Source organism: Canis lupus, chromosome 8 (assembly GCF_048164855.1).
Source record: "Canis lupus baileyi chromosome 8, mCanLup2.hap1, whole genome shotgun sequence".
In the NCBI taxonomy this organism is placed as follows: Eukaryota; Metazoa; Chordata; class Mammalia; order Carnivora; family Canidae; genus Canis; species Canis lupus.
Genome location: NC_132845.1, coordinates 8331016 through 8347204, shown reverse-complemented (window position 1 = coordinate 8347204; position 16189 = coordinate 8331016). Strand labels below are relative to the sequence as shown.

General features: G+C 44.0%; 2 protein-coding genes across 9 annotated transcripts in view; one reads left to right on the top strand and one right to left on the bottom strand.

The window, feature by feature from the left end:
• Window positions 1–8888, top strand: part of ZZZ3 (zinc finger ZZ-type containing 3) — a 101526-nt gene extending 92638 nt beyond the window's left edge. For all 7 annotated transcript variants that reach the window (XM_072834122.1, XM_072834125.1, XM_072834124.1 and 4 more), the window contains 3 exons: window positions 49–183; window positions 2948–3048; window positions 3344–8888. In XM_072834122.1, the coding sequence (XP_072690223.1) occupies window positions 49–183; window positions 2948–3048; window positions 3344–3488 (381 nt within the window). In that variant the 3' untranslated portion in view covers window positions 3489–8888. The remainder of the gene's footprint in view (window positions 1–48; window positions 184–2947; window positions 3049–3343) is intronic.
• AK5 (adenylate kinase 5) overlaps window positions 8886–16189 on the bottom strand; it is a 237665-nt gene continuing 230361 nt past the window's right edge. For both annotated transcript variants that reach the window (XM_072834127.1, XM_072834128.1), the window contains exon 14: window positions 8886–10247. In XM_072834127.1, coding sequence (XP_072690228.1) covers window positions 10179–10247 — 69 coding nt within the window. In that variant the 3' untranslated portion in view covers window positions 8886–10178. The remainder of the gene's footprint in view (window positions 10248–16189) is intronic.

The following is a 16189-nucleotide window of genomic DNA, read 5'->3' as shown; positions in this document are numbered from 1 at the left end:
TTAGTTCATTTTAATTATCAAACATTTTCGTTTTCTCTTTTTTATTAGGACGAAGAAAGTATTCCTATCATGTATAGGAATTTACCTGAATATAAGGAACTATTACAGTTTAAAAAGTTAAAGAAGCAGAAACTCCAGCAGATGCAAGCTGAAAGTGGATTTGTACAACATGTGGGCTTCAAGGTAAATTCTATCATTTATTCAGTTTTTGAAAGGGTGATAAAAGATTTAAGGTAGTTTCTGAAGCTTTAAAATCCAGACTTCCAGCACACAGATAAAAGTAAGTTTAGCTCTAGTACTGTTCATTTAACTGTAGTGTGCTGTAGATACTATGTTAATAGGTTTATGATTCAGTGGAAAGAATACAAACATACAGATATTTTGAGGTAAAATATGAGATTTTTTTGTCTATTTCCTTTTCTTACTCCCATCTTTACGGATATATAACTGACAAAAATTATATATATTTAAGGTGTACAAAATTTTCAGGTGCAAAAACAGCACTTCACATAGTTAGGTTTTTTGTATGTGTGTGGTGAGAACACTTAGGTACTTTTTCAGCAAATTCCAAGTCTACCGTACTATATTACTAATCCCAGGCTGTACATTAGATCTCCAGAACTTACTTGTTTTATAATTGAAAATTTGTATCATTTGACTGACCTCTTCCCATTTCTCCCACCTGTCAACCCCTGGCAACCACCACTCTACTCTCTGCTTCTATGAGTTTGAGTTTTTTGTTTTCATATATAAGTGAAATCGTATAGCACTTGTTCCTTTCTGTTGTTTATTTTACTCCACATAATGTCCTCTACTTTCTCATCCATGTTGTCACAAATGGCAGGATTTCTTTCTCTTTTGTGGCTGAATAATACTTCATTGTGTGCATGACTTTTTTATTTTATCCTTTCATCCATTGGACCTATTTCTCTCTTTGTTGCTGTTCATAGATCAGAAATTTCTTTTCCCCTTCCAGGCTAGTAGAAGTATATCCATTCATTTCACAAAATTTTGAAATACCCATTATTATGTTCCAGGCACTTTGCTTAAGTGCTAAAGATTCACTAGTAAGCAAGATGGACTTAGTTTCTGTCCTTATTCTGTTTTCATCTCATAAGGAATTTAGAGAAGTTAAATTAGTAAAATAGCTGAGTATGACTAGAGAACTGGAGAGTAGTAAGGCTATTCAGATGCCTTGGAGATTTGCTGAGGAGTTTAAACTTTCCTTGAAGTGTTGAAGAACCAAAGAAGAAGTTTAATCAGAGAGTAACATGAAATTTGCATTTCATAAAAATCATTCCTAATACCTAAACTATTAGTATTAATAGTCTTTGAGTTTAGAGTGGATAATCTCTCACTACTATATTGTTAAATTTTGTAAACAGTAATGTATTCATGTATTATGTATGTAACTGAAAAAAATTAAGTGAAGGAAAAGATCATTCTGGACTTAGTATGGAGAATGAATAAGAAGGTGGGGCTGGAGGCAGGAAGACTGGTTAGACATTCTTTTGGTAATTTAGACAAAAGTTAAGAATGCCCTGGGCTTGATTGGTGGCTGTGGAAATTGAGAGATCAGATTGACACGTTTGAGAATACTTGGGCCTTTAGAATTGACTGTACTTGGTGAGATTGGAGGAAGTAAAAATGAGACCAGGAACTATGTAAGAGTTGCTGGTAGCGGTATACATATAAACATACTGATATGTGCTGTAACCGATACACGGAAACTTAAAATTATTATACCGCTGAACCTCTTATATGGCCATTAGTTAGACTATATTAAATGATTTTTTTTTCCTCTTGGTCTTTCCATAACCCTGCTTCTCCGATAGAAATTTTCCTAATTGGTATCTCTGGCCTTTCAAGAGGAAACTCTCCACTTCTCAAAATTTTGTTGTAAAACCCAGCTGTGGCTTGTTTACTCATCTGTCAGCCACTCTGGTCGGCCTGATGATCAAAGCAACTAGAAATGAGATTGATTTTCAGAATTGCCCAGGAGAGGCTACGGGCTACCACGATGCCACCACACTGGGAAGGAGCTAGATCTGCCTTTTCTTTGTGTGATAGGCATTGGTATTAGGGTTCTTCAGGCTTTGAAGAGTAATTTGATAAAAGTTTAGAGAGGACTTTGTGTTTACCTGGGTTCACTAACAATAGCTTGTTCAGTAGTTCTGTAATGTATTTGTGTAGTTTTAACTATGGCTTTCAGTCACAGTCATTATACCCTGGTCTGAAGTCCGTTTAAAGTAAACAGTTATTAATAATCAATCCAGATTTGCAGGGGATTTACTTAAAATTTTAAAAAGTAAAGAGTATGCTTCTCAGGGACCCCTGGGTGGCTCGACGGTTGAGCCTCTGCCTTGCTCAGGGCGTGATCCCAGGATCTGGGATCGAGTCCCACAGTGGGCTTCTTGTAGGGAGCCTGCTTCTCCCTCTGCCTACATCTCTGTGTCTCAAATAAATAAATAAATAAATAAATAAATAAATAAATAGTCTTTAAAAAAATAATCAACTTAAAAAAAAGTATACCTCTCAGGATGAGCACTGAGTCATGTATAGAATTGTTGCATCACTATATTATATGTCTGAAACTAATAGAATAGTGTGTGTTAACTGTACTGGAATTAAAATAAAAACTTTAAGAATTTAAAAAAAAATTTTAAACTTTAAGAATTTAAAAAATAAATTAAAGCATATTGAAGGTTATCCCTCAGTTATTAGAATGTCTCTCTCACCCACCTGTACTTGTATCTTGAATGGATGGAATTTCTGCTAGGTTGCTAGAAATTGTGTTTAACTGACAAGTTTTTATGTTCTGCTGTCTAGTGCATGGGGAGGGAGGAGAGGATGTTTCTGTGCACATTTTGTGTTTGTGTTTCCCAGCAGGAAAAAAAGGTTTTGTAACAATGTTGTTTAATATTTTTTCTCTCTGAAACTTCCATAGTGTGATAACTGTGGCATAGAACCTATCCAGGGCGTTCGGTGGCACTGCCAGGATTGTCCTCCAGAAATGTCTTTGGATTTCTGTGATTCTTGTTCAGACTGGTAAGTGTTTTCTTCACTGTAGGTGCCACATTTTAACCAGTAAAGAGCTTCTCAGCCACTGGTGAATTTGATTTCTAAACTACTTAGAAAAGGATCACGTTTGGTGGATTAAACTGTGTTGTTCGAGGCAATTAAGAAATTTTCTTTAATTATATCACATCTTGAATAACTTTCCATTAGAGATTTTGCTAGATTAATGGATTTAAATAGGTAGAGCTATGAGGAAGTTTTGTAATGTCTAGACAAAAATGCATCCAGTGTCATGTAATGATGTGTGTGTGTGTTTTCTCTGCAGCCTACATGAAACAGATATTCACAAGGAAGATCACCAATTAGAACCTGTTTATAGGTCAGAGACATTCTTAGACAGAGACTACTGTGTGTCCCAGGGCACCAGTTATAATTACCTTGACCCAAACTACTTTCCAGCAAACAGATGACATGGAAGAGAACATCATATACTAGTCCTCTTCAACACATAGCAATGGTATCATTGTGAATTATGTGCACAGTTTGGAAAGATTCTCTGCTTTCCCTGAATGACACTCACAGCATGACAGCTTCCTGAGTGTTCTCGTCAAGTCCAGCTCTGCACCGTTGTGACTCTAGATCACTGTTCAGCAGCTGAACATTCCTGGTGAGCAAAGGGTTTCCCTGGTGAATTTCTCATCACCACCCTAAAGCCTTTCAGGTGGTGATCTTAAATGGGTGAGATGGAAACGAGAGCACACATTAAAGAGAGAGTAAATTCCAAAGGTTTCAAAGAACTCGGTCATAAATAGGATAATGAGAAGACAAAGTATTTATATTAAAACAGTTTAGTAGCTTTCAGTTTTGTGAAAATAGTTTTCGGCACAGAAGCTGACTTCTTAGACAAAGTTTTAACCAATGATGGTATTTGCTTCTAGGATATACACTTTAAAAGAACTCACTGTCCCAGTGGTGGCCGCTGATGGCCTTTAGTAAATCGGAGCTGCTTAACCATATTGATGTCTAATTTCTTTTAACCACAATGAACTGTCCTTATTACCAACAGCGAAGCACTACAGGAGGCAACTGTGGCATTGCTTCCTTAACCAGCTCATGGTGTGTGAATGTTATAAAATTGTCACTCAGATATATTTTTTAAATGTAATGTTATATAAGATGATCATGTGATGTGTACAAACTATGGTGAAAAGTGCCAGTGGTAGTAACTGTGTAAAGTCTCTAATTCACAACATTAATTCCTTTAAAATACACAGCCTTCTGCCTCTGTATTTGGAGTTGTCAGTGCAACTCATCAAAGAAAACTGCCTAATATAAAAATCATATATATGGTAATAATTTCCCTCTTTTGTAGTCTGCACAAGATCCATAAAAGATTGTATTTTTATTACTATTTAAACAAGTGATTAAATTTAGTCTGCGCAGTGAGCAAGAGTTCACATGCATTCTTTTATACTGCTGGATTTTGTTGTGCATCATTTAAAACATTTTGTATGTTTCTTCTTATCTGTGTATACAGTATGTTCTTGAATAATGTTCATTTGTCAGGAGAACTGTGAGAAATAAACTATGTGGATACTGTCTGTTTATATTATAGAATGCTTGTTGTGACTTCCTTTTGGTTAGATTTTGGATTTTTTTTACTAGTGTTAAAACCAAAAAAAAATTTTTTTTTAAGGGGTTGCTTTACCTTTCTGTCCTTTAAAAAGAGTAAGGACTAGTATTATGGAAATGGGTTGAACGTGAGAAGCTCTCTGAAAAGATGGTTATATTTTTACTCAGTGTGTGCTGAGACACTAAATTAAGTTAGATTACAAGAAGAACACACACCATGGTTAAAGAGGCCACTGTTAATGTCCGGATGGGAAAACTTAAGGTTGAAAAATTTTACTCTTACTCTTACTCTTTTTTTTTTTTTTTTTTTTTTTACTCTTATTCTTTTTTGATGAAAGTAAGCCCCCCTCCACGTGTTAATTAAGCAGATGGTTTTTGAAGATCACTGTATTCACTGGCAATCATTAACTGTTGAAAGAGATGATATAAATATTCTAAGATTAATATTAATACTCAGCTAATTTTTAGAGTTTTTTCCAATTTTAAATCAAGGGAACATTATTTACTAGTTCTTCAGTATGTTGTGAGGTACTAAAATCATACCTTGAATTTTTTTAATTGAAAAAAGTAATATAATTTTAAATATAGAAATATGAAGATTTTAAAGTAATATATTGATTAAAGATTACTGATGATGTTGATAAAATATATTACATCAGGAATAACAGGAAATGGACTTGAGCTTAACCTCTCACCCTGGAATTAATTAGTTGGGAGAAGAGGGAATCATTAACATTTGGGCATTTTGATATTAAATGTTAAGTGACTATGCCAGGAAATCTACCTTCAACTTGTAGCAGGACAGCTACTATGAGCAAGACAGAGATAATACTATGATTAGTTTTGGAGAACCGTTCAGGTCCATTAAAAAAATCCCATAAAGTATAATAAGCTTTGGAAGCTTGGAAGCTTTGGAAGAGGACTGTGTGTGATACAATTCTGATGTAAACAATACACTAAATAAATCCACTTAAATATATTTTTCAAGGGCAGAGATTTTGAGAAACTTAAGTGGCAAAGAAGATTATTTTCTGCTTGAGTAAAGATGTGTTTATTTTGCATTTTTCAGCTCCAAGCATATAGTCTTGGCTTTAAAAGGCTCTAGAGTTAGTAATAGTAGTAGTAGTAGTAATAGTAGTAGTAGTAGTAACGTGTTGTCATTCTAATTTGCAGACTGCAGGAAGGGGCAAGGCTGTCTTTTGCAAGTAGTCCTTGCATCTCCTACAAAGAAGTATTGGCTTTAAGAGACAACACAGACAGACTTGTTAAAGCATTGTGTATTGAGTGGTATTCAGTAGGTCAACTGTATTTCCTGAGATGTGTTCAAGTTATTTGCTAAGAACTGAAGGAACTTTGAATGACACCTAAAACCACTGCTCTAAGGTTTAGGCAGAGGAAGTTTTGATTGGTGTCATGTGCACTAATAATAATAGCAAATACTAATTAAGTGCTTACTATGTGCCAAGCAAGCATATAGTAGCAGATTTAATTCTCCCAGCCTTAGGAGAAAGGTGCGTTGATTATCCTGTTTTCATATGAGGAGATCTAGCCAGACAGGTTAAATGACTTGCTTAATAAGGTCATAGAGTTAGTAAAGTTTAACCTAGACAGACTGCTCCAGAGTCACTACTCACTTTCTGGAGCAAGAATATTCCCCTTTGTGTCAGGCGTCACTAAGGTGGTGGAGGCGGAAGTGTGCAGGGTTGCTTTTCAGTCTTGTTTTTCTGGTGTGGTGTGGTTCCTGGAGTTACAAACCTTCGTACAGGCCCGGGTTCACAGCACAGAATATAGAGGCAGATCTGCAGATGGGGAAATAGTCTGCCTCGGGAGTTACAAAACCACAAGTGCATAGAATTTACATATTCTAATTTGATTTGACATGTAATCATGAGGCTTTAGGCAAAGCCTCCTGCCTGAGACAGAGTTTCCTTGCTTGCTTGGTGCCTCTCACTTAACAGTATGCCTTATCCAGTCTTCTCCCTTTTTCCCTTTTGTTTAAATTACATTACAGAACACAATTATATACTGAGATATGAAGAACTTTTTTTTCTTTTTTAAAGAAAATAGTATTTCACAGGTAGTAAGGATAAATACTCTTTTGTGAAATTCCCTTTTTAGTTGTAACTGTGGCATGCTATATAAACTATTTCTTAATGTGAATAACAGTTTGAAAGCTGTTGTTCTAGGTGTAGTGGATAGAATTGGAAGTCCCCAAATAACAAGTAGGTTTTTTTTTTCTCACGACGATTATGGAGGTATTGTCTTTTTTAGGCTATGAAATGTTTTTATTTCCTAACCTTATGAAAATACACTTCTGTTGATACGATCCCTCCCCCAAAATATGACTTTTTTTTTTTTTAACTTTTCATGTAGCCGATTAAATGGATTTTTGAGAGTAGTATCACATTTAGCACCATGAGGACAGAGACCATCCATGTCGACCTGTATCCCTATGGCCTGCTTGGCTCTTAGTAGATTTTCAGTAGATATTTATTGGTAGTATGATCCATGTTTTGATGAGTTATATTTTTTTCTCCAGGAAAGTAGGAGACACCACTTAATGTCTGAATGTGTCTGTAAGTGCCTATGGGGGCCCTTAGAGGCCTGCCTCAGATCTTTCCAGGGCCCTGAGAGGACTGAAGAATTCATCCTATTTTATCTGGAAGATGTAGTTCAACCCTGGGTGGCTGAGAAGATTAGGCTTCTCTCTGGGTCCCCAGCTAGGCCATGTATCTTGGTTCTCTGCCATGTTTTTAGAGTGAAAGGGCACTAGAGTAGAAATTCTGGGTCCCAGTCCCAATTGTCAGTGAGGCACTCAGTAAATAAATGTTGACTAAAAACCACGTTTTATCGAACTTTAGGAACTAGTTAATGATTCAGATGTATTATTAACTGATTTAATTCTCACCACACCTCTATGAGGGTGCTTATTATGGTGATCTCTACCGTACAGGTGAAGTAACTAAGGTTCAGAGGATTTAAACGTTAGCTCTCAATAATAATGCCATGTGTGGAACTGAGGATATAACGCTTTGGCCTTATAGAGCTTATCGTCTAATGTAGAAGAATAGCCGTGAACAAGTACATATAAAATATGTTGTAAAGTTAGGCAGAGATAAATGCCATGAAGAAATAGCGCCTGAAGAAAAATGATAGAGGAGTGGGGACCTGTCTGTCATTTCAGATGGAATAATAAAAGAATGTCTTGATGACAAGTGTAAATTTGAACAGAGACCTGGACAGAATGAAGGAATCAGCTTGTGAATAACCTGGAGGAAGAGGCAAAAGGAGAGCAAGTGAAGAGCGTGGCTTGTTTAGGCAGCAGTAAGAGGCCAGTGTAGCTTGAGCCAAATGAGCAAGAGGAGAGTGTAGTTGATGGGGTGATACGGGGTGCGGGGCCAGAGCAGGTGAATGTGGACCATTGTGAAGGAGTTTAGATCCTGTTCTGATGTCTTATTTACATTCACACAAGGGCTTTTGTTAGGCAGATCCCTCTAAGATCCTTTCCTGGTTTTAAAATCTTGTGACTTTTAAGGTAGCGATGTCATTTCACGCTACCCACATCAGTAACGAGTTTTAGCAGTCTGTTGCATCTCTGGATACTCTTTAGGGGCAAAGCCATCTACTCCCAGCTGGTTTTTCTTTTTCTTTTTTTCCTTCCCCTGTGGGCTGCCCTACTATCTCATTTCCCTTACTCAAGCTGTTAGAGCTGTGGTAGGCCTGGACTGTGTTTGCCAATATGTGGTATGTGTTTAAAGAATGTTAATCCCTACAAAGAGTCATTTTGTGTTTTTGGCATAACTGGTAATTTTCATCTTCTAAGTCTCTTTAATTTGCTGAAATGCTCCTTGTCCCTCCCCCGCCCCACATAGAGAGTGTGACAACTGGGGTGGTAATGAAGTATTTTGACAACTGTGTGAGTTGTAGGAACATGCCCCTTTTTGGTACTAGAGGCATAATTGTAACCAAAGAAGTTTAATTTCTTCTTTAGCAAACACTGACATTTCTGTTTAAGAATGACTGCTAGAGCAAAAGGAAATACAAAAATTACCATGTATCATGAGTACACTGAGAATTCTCTCTGTAATAGCTCAAAACTGATCTCTGGCCAAGATTAAAACCATATGAGCATATCCTAAATCTCAACTATTACTGTGTTTGCTTCTAATTCTGTTTGGAATAAGGCTTCAAGTGCTTTCCAGAATGATGTGAGTTACAAATAAATAGAAAAAGAGTTATGTTGTGTTCCATTTATTTTATTTGTACATATCCATTTCAAAAAAAAATGACTTTAAAAATAACAATTCTGTCCCAGAATTGGATCCTTATCAACACAACCATTGAAGGGGGGGGGGGGGAGAAAGTCATGCAAACTGAAACTATGGGCTTTTGTAGTGACTGAATGGAAGATGCAGTTATTCCAGTAGAATATATAAGAAGCTCTGTTTTGGCAACTGATAGCACAAAAGAGAACCCAGACTTCACTGGTTTGAAGCAAGGAAAATACAGTTTTACATACAGACAAGGTTTGCACGACCCCATTAAAGGCCTGGGATCTGTTCAACGCCAGGGACTGACCTGCCTCTCCTACCCTCATTAGTTCGGTTACTGTTGCTTTATGTCTTACTTGCTCGACAGTAATAATAAGTAAATGGGTGATCATGTCAAATCAAAACTAAGTTGACATTAGTCTGGTGGATGCAGTAAGAAATCACCTCATGCTTTCAGTTACTTTTGGTCCTTAGTGTTCAAGTGCAGTTGCTGAAATGCACCACCAGGTACTGAAGGGATTAGGTTAGACAGTTTATCCAATTTGTTTTCTTAGCCATTATGACAGTATTCCAAGTAGCCAGCTTCCTAAAAATGAATGGACAAGTGTCATTGGCGACTAGTCTGAGTTTTACTGTCTTGGAAAAAGCTATACAACTTCACATTGTATTATTTCTTACCAAGTTTTCACATTTAAGCAAGTTTATCAACAGTTCTCAACCCAGTCTCTGGCTCCGAGCTACTGCTAGTGGATGAGACTTGAGGACATAGCCACTAGTTGCGATGCCCAGGCCTGCCCCTCCTATTAAGGCCCTTCAGGCAACAGCATGTAAATCTCGGGGTGAGAAAGGAGAATGTGATGGGGAATTGGGTGCTCACCCCCTGTTTGCTAGAAACCAAACGGTCAGACTCCCAAGTCCTGCGGTCACAGCTGACACAGACTGGCACTGCACTGCTGTTCACATACTAGCAGCTCTGAGGCGCAACCTATAGGATAGATAAGTGTGCGTGCTGGGGGCGGACAGCTGTCTGAATTAGGGAGAAAAGGTTGGAGAATACCAAATATTCATGCATGGTTTCCAGACACCTCTCAGGTCAAGTTGGGAAGCAAACAGCAACGTCAGGATTGGGCCTTGGGGAGGGGGAGGGGGCGCAGAAACGACACAAAAGGGTTAACTTGAAACATATTGTGTTAAGGGATGAACCTTTTCGTATTTTTTCCTGTCTCCACTCTCCTTAACGTACATGCTTTTTTGTCTTCAGAAAATAGAGTCAATAGCTGTGCAGAGTTGAAGAAAAACTTCCTCTGGCGTCCCCTCTGCATTTACCTATATTTAAGAGGGGGGAAAAAAAAGTTAGCCTTTTTTTTTTTTTTTTTTTTTTTTAAGATATCTATTTATTTAGAGAGTGATCCCTAGCATAGGGAGGCGAGGGAGAGGAAGAGGGAATCTGAAACCAACTCTGCGCTGAGCACAGAGCCCTACCCTGGCCTTGATCCCACGACCCTGAGATCATGACCTGAGCTGAAATCAAGAGTCAGAGCCTTTAACCAACTGAGCCACCCCAGGTGCCCCTACAAAATTAGTCTTAAGAAATGTTTGTAAGTATTTGTAAATAAGACTAATTTAAAAAAAAAAAATCACCTGCCTCATAACTTGCTGTGCAAATTTTTAAAATATGAGACCCCAAAACCACAGAGAAAAAAGTGAGTAGTTGTTTGTTTGCCTAAATTACAACCTCAATGAGATACCGCTACACATCTTTTAGAATGGCCAGAATCCAAAACATGCCACCGAATGCTGGTGAAGTTGTGATGCAGAGGGAGTGCTCATTTTTTGCTGACGGGAATACAGCCACTTTGGAAGACAGTTTGGCACCTTCTTACAAAATTAAACATTCTCAGCCATATAGTCCAGGAGTTGCACGTCTTGGTTTATGTCCACGCAAACACTTGCACACGGGTGTTTATAGGGGCTTTATTCATCATCGCCAAACTTAGGAGCAACTAAGATTTCATTACGTGAGTGGATGAACTGTGGTGTCCAGACAATGGAATATTACTTACCACTCAAAGGAAATGAGTTACGAAGCCATGAAAAGACTTGAGGGGAAACTTCAAATTCATATTACTAAGTGAAAGAAGCCCATCTGAGAAGGCTACATACCACATGACACGATGGAAAAAGCAAAACTATGGAGACCATAAAAAGACAAGAGTTGAGGAGGGGAGAGCAGAATGAATGGGTGACGAAAAGGATTTTTATGGTAGTGAAAATGGTGCCTACATGTCACGTATTTGTCAAAATCCATCGAGTGTGGACACCGAGTGAACCCTAATCTAACTGGACTTGTGGTGAGAACGATGTGTTGATGTAGGTTCATCGACTGTGATGAACTGTGCTCGTGTGGGACGTTGAGTGTGGGGATAAGGGCATGAGAATTCTACTTTATGTTCAATTCTGTGAATTTTTAGATCTCTTAAAAAAACAAAAACTAGGTGCCTTGTTGAGGTAAAGCTGAGGCTCGTGGAAAGACGATACAGTTCAAAGGAGACTTCTGAGTGTTCTGGAGCATTTGGAGCAGGACAGGAATAGGGCCCAGGGGGTGGACTGTAGAGAAGCAAGCGTCAGTAGGGCCCCCCCACAGCAGAGGCGGCCGGAAGGGAGGGGGTGGGCCTCCTGGGGACAAAGGCACCCTACCCCAGTCCTCTCAAAATATCCTAACGTTTTACTGGCTTTCGAGGTGTGTCCCACCACCCCTGGGACAGACAGCCCCAGGACTCCTGGGAGGGGTGGGCCGCCAGCCAGCCGGCTGCAACCTGTTCAGGCGTCATCTCCACGCTCTCCTTTGCTAGAGTCCAGCTGGGCCTTCTAACCTGCATCTTTCACACGCTGTCCAGGTGATTTGGGGCCACACTCGGAAAAACACGGATTTCTTCCACTCTCGGCTACCTCCGTGCAAACTAGTTTCGATTTCACAACACTAGGGACTTCACAGACCCTGAAGGCAGAATGATTCTCAACCTCCCTCCACCTGGCTGCCCAGGCCTCCAAACCCACCACATTTAAACATCCCACAAGGCAGAGCAACAATGTTTCTAGAAGCATTTTGTTTGTAACAGCCCCAAACTGGAAAACTCACTAAAGTCCATCAGCAGTAGATGGATGAGTAAATTGGTGGCCTCGTCGCATCATGGGAGAAACACTCAGCAACGAGGGTTCATGTCCCAAAGCTGGGGGTGGGGGGAGGAAGCAAGTCTCCAAAGGACACACACCCAGGGTGATTCACGTCCTACAAAATCCAAGAATGCGCAAAGCTAAACCGTCGGTTAGGGATGCAGACACGAATGGTAAACTCTAAGGAGAAGTGAGAAGATTATCATAAACGTCAAGATAGTGGCCACTTGGAGGGAGGAGGGAAGAGGTGAGAGCCTGGAAGCTTCTGTCCACCTCTCCTGCTTCTGGCCTGGGGGGTGGTCACACGGTGTTCGTTTTAGAGTTCTCCAAACTGTGCACACTGCTCCTGCATCCCTGTGTGTGACCTACCTCGCGACACGGAAAACCCCGAAATGGAAAAGGATTTAAGTGGCCCTTCCCCCGTGAATGGGTGGCATCCGGTCCCTCCGGGAGAGTCAGGCTCCCCATCTGGAGGCTTTGTGGTGCGTGGGTCCCTCACAGCACCTTGCTCTATTTACCTCTCCTCTCCCCGCCCCCTCCACTTTTTTTTTTTAAGATTTTATTTGTTCATGAGAGACAGAGAGGCAGAGACCCAGGCAGAGGGAGAAGCAGGGAGCCCGACGCGGGACCCCGGGGTCACGCCCTGAGCCCCCGAGGTGGCCCTCTCCTTCCTTTTCCTTTCAATCAACAAACCTCTCCGGGCTGCTAACAGCGCCTCGTGTGCTGGGGACAGCAAGCTGAACAGGACGAAGGCACCCCATCTCGGGAGCTCCAGCCCCGCGACGACGGGGGAGACGCAGAATGAACGGGCATCCGCGCTGGCCTGCGGGAAGTACAGGAGCACCTTCCCCACGTCGGGAGGGCGGGGAAGCTTCCCCAGGAAACTCCTCGTCGGCGTCATCACCACCATCTAACATGACAGACTTTACCACTCATGAAGCGTGCTTTTATTTATTTTAAATTATTTTTTAAAATATTTATTTATTCATGATAGAGAGAAAGGCAGAGACACAGGCAGAGGGAGAAGCAGGGTCCATGCAGGGAGCCCGACGTGGGACTCGATCCCGGGACGCCAGGATCAGGCCCTGGGCCAAAGACGGTGCTAACCCGCTGAGCCACCCAGAGAAAAATAATTATTTTTCAATTAATAAATGTATCTTTAATGAAACGTTTTCAGGCCTGCCCTGGCTTCCCATGGGCCTTTGCTTGCTGGCCCCTTCTTCTCTCCCATCCTGTCCCCAAGGCCTCCAGCCCCTCCCGGACACCTGCTCCCCCAACCCCAGCATCAGTGCCTGTGAACCAGCAGGTAACTGACGCCGCCCTCGGAGCCCCCTGCTGCCATCCCCCTTTCCTGCGGCTAACGGAGGCCCCGCGGGAGCAGTTGGATTCCCAGGGTCGCCCGGCTGAGTGCCCGGGGCTGCCCAGAACCCAGCTCCCTGACCCCGCGGTCCCCGCACTTGCCCACGACGTGACATTCCGTCCCCAGGGTGAGGCCGCAAATGCTGAGCCCTTGTGGATCGTGGAGAGGCTGTTAGTGACGATAACCGGGGATTACCTAGGGGGTGTTCTTTATTTTTTTTTTTAAGATTTTATTTATTCATGAGAGAGACAGAGGGAGAAGCAGGCTCCTGCGGGGGGCGCCCGATGCGGACCCCGGGATCACGCCCTGAGCTAAAGCCCCCGGGGAGCCCCACCTAAGGGTCTTTAAAGTAGGGCTCCAACCCCAGGTGACGTAAAAGTCAAAGTCGTTGATCAGACAACTGCCAGGGGGGTGAAGGTAAGGCAAAGAGCACTGTGTGACGAGCCACGCTACCTGGTGCCACCTCGGGGGGAGCTTCATTCGTCCCCTGGGGGCCTCAGTTTCCCCCTCTATAAAGGGGCTGATGTCACGCGGGCCATGACCGGGCTCGAGCTCCCGCGCTCTCTGCCTTCCCAGAGCCGGCACGTCCCGTGGGGATGCGGTGCCCGCCAGGGGCAGGGGCATGGGGCAGCTCCGGTGTCGCCAGGCCAGCGGGGGGCTGCGGATCCTGAGGCCCGAGAGCCTCTCTGGGGAGAGACCCGCGTGTGCAAAGGGCGAGATGGGAAAGCAGGCGGGGTTGTCCGGGACGCCGCTTGGGGAGCACGTGCTGCTCGGGCTGCGGAAGGAGGCCCGGGGCTGGAAACCAGGCGGGCTGGGGTCGGCCTGCCGCGGGCATCTCCCATAAATGGGATCGCACAGTAAAGGTAGTTTTTGGTGCCTCCCCCCCACCCCAAGCACTGTATTTTCCAGGCTCGCCCATGGTTTAGTGGGTCCTGTACCTCCTCCCTTCGCCTTTGTGGCCCAGGGTGACTCGTGACTTTGAACCTGAGCGTCCAAGATGACCCTTGGAGGGCATGCCCGCCCTCCCTTCCACCCCTTTTCAGCAAGCCTGCCACTGCCCTCTGCCCTCTGCCCTCTGCCCCGCGGAACCTGCCCTTGCCCTTGGTGATCAAACCCTGGAAGGAGGGAAAGGGTGTTTAACGCAGGTCCCTACCTCGGCCCCGGTTCCCTCCCCGGCTGGGGGCGAGGGAGGGAGAAGGTAAGAGATCACGGCCGCTCGGCTGCTCCGCTGCCGTTCACACTGTCCTTGACCTCGGCAGTGGCGGACACGCAGGTCTCGGGTCCCCCGTGCTCGGCACATTCCCACACGGAGAATATTTTAAGGGAACGTTGAGTGACTTTTGTATTTTCGTGTATCAGTGCGTGACTCAGAGGACATGGGGAAGAGCCAACTTGCCGAGTGCCTCTGGAGCCGCGGACCACGCGGGCGCACAGAGCAGCAACAGGGCGCTGGCGTTGACCCCCTAGGGACCCGATCCTAGGGAACCGGGCCGGGCCCGGGGGCCGCTTGTCCTGCGTGAGGGGGACTTCCTCGGTGGTCGTGCAAAGCCTGGAATCAGACGTCCTCGAGCTTTCGCTCCGTGGGCAGCGCTCGTGCACTCTCCGTGCCCGGGGCGGTTGGCACAAGCTCCCCGCTGTCCCTCCCCCAGCGCCGCCAGCCCTGGGCCAGCCAAGTCGGAAGGGACCAGGTCATCTTAGTGCATTTAACTGAAAGCTAGCTCAGTGGGTTTGCTTCTGACTTTACGAGCCTATCTTTCGGGGATCCCTGGGGGGCTGAGCAGTTTGGCGCCTGCCTTCGGCCCAGGATGGGACCCTGGAGTCCTGGGGTCCCAAGATCGAGTCCCACATCAGGCTCCCTACCGGGAGCCTGCTTCTCCCTCTGCCTGGGTCTCTTCCTCTCTCTCTGTGTCTCTCATGAATAAATGAGTAAAATCTCAAAAAAAAAAAAAAAAACCTATCTTTTTTTGGTCTGAGACTTGATCTAAAATCTTGCAGTAAGTGATCCATATAGAAAAATATCTTTTTTTTCCCCTCAAAAAGCTAAGGGCAAGTGAACAGGAAATACCACTGAATCTCGGGTTTGCACCTGCGTCTCAGGGGAGGGCAGCCGGCGGGTCACACGCTGCATCAGGGCGGTGCTCGCCCTGCCCTGGGAAGTGCGCGCCGCGTCTGTTCCTCCTCTGGCTTCTGCGGATCTGCAGACCTAAGCGGGGCATCGTGTTCCCCGATGCCCGCGGGGCTGTTCCTCCTGCGCCCCCCGCCGTGAGAAACCGGCTTGACTTAGTTCAGTCTCTCGGGCTCCACGTCCTGGGGCTCCTGCGACTCCCCCTGAGCGGCCACGGGGCGGGGGAGGCAGGGCCGCCCCTTCCTCTGAGGGCCCCGCAGAGTCTCCCTGCCGGGCCGCGCCACTGCCCTCACCTGCAGAACCTGCGGCACCTGTGGCACCTGCGGGCCGCTGTCCTCAGAAGTCAGGGTCATGCAAACGATGCCTCCGGGGAGCCCTCCGCTCAGGCCACAGAGTCCTCCTCTCTGTCAAGGCCGCGGGGGGCAGGGGCCAGGCCCCCCTTTACCCTGTACAGCTTTAAAGACCCGCTGCCGTGGCGACAATTTTAGGGTGAGGCACCATCTGCATGTTGACCACCTCCCTGCACGCAGAATTTTCCAAAGTGCAGACTGTCTATTTACAAAGTCACATTGAAAACTTTGCCTTCCTCAGTGGTTTGGCGCCTGCCTT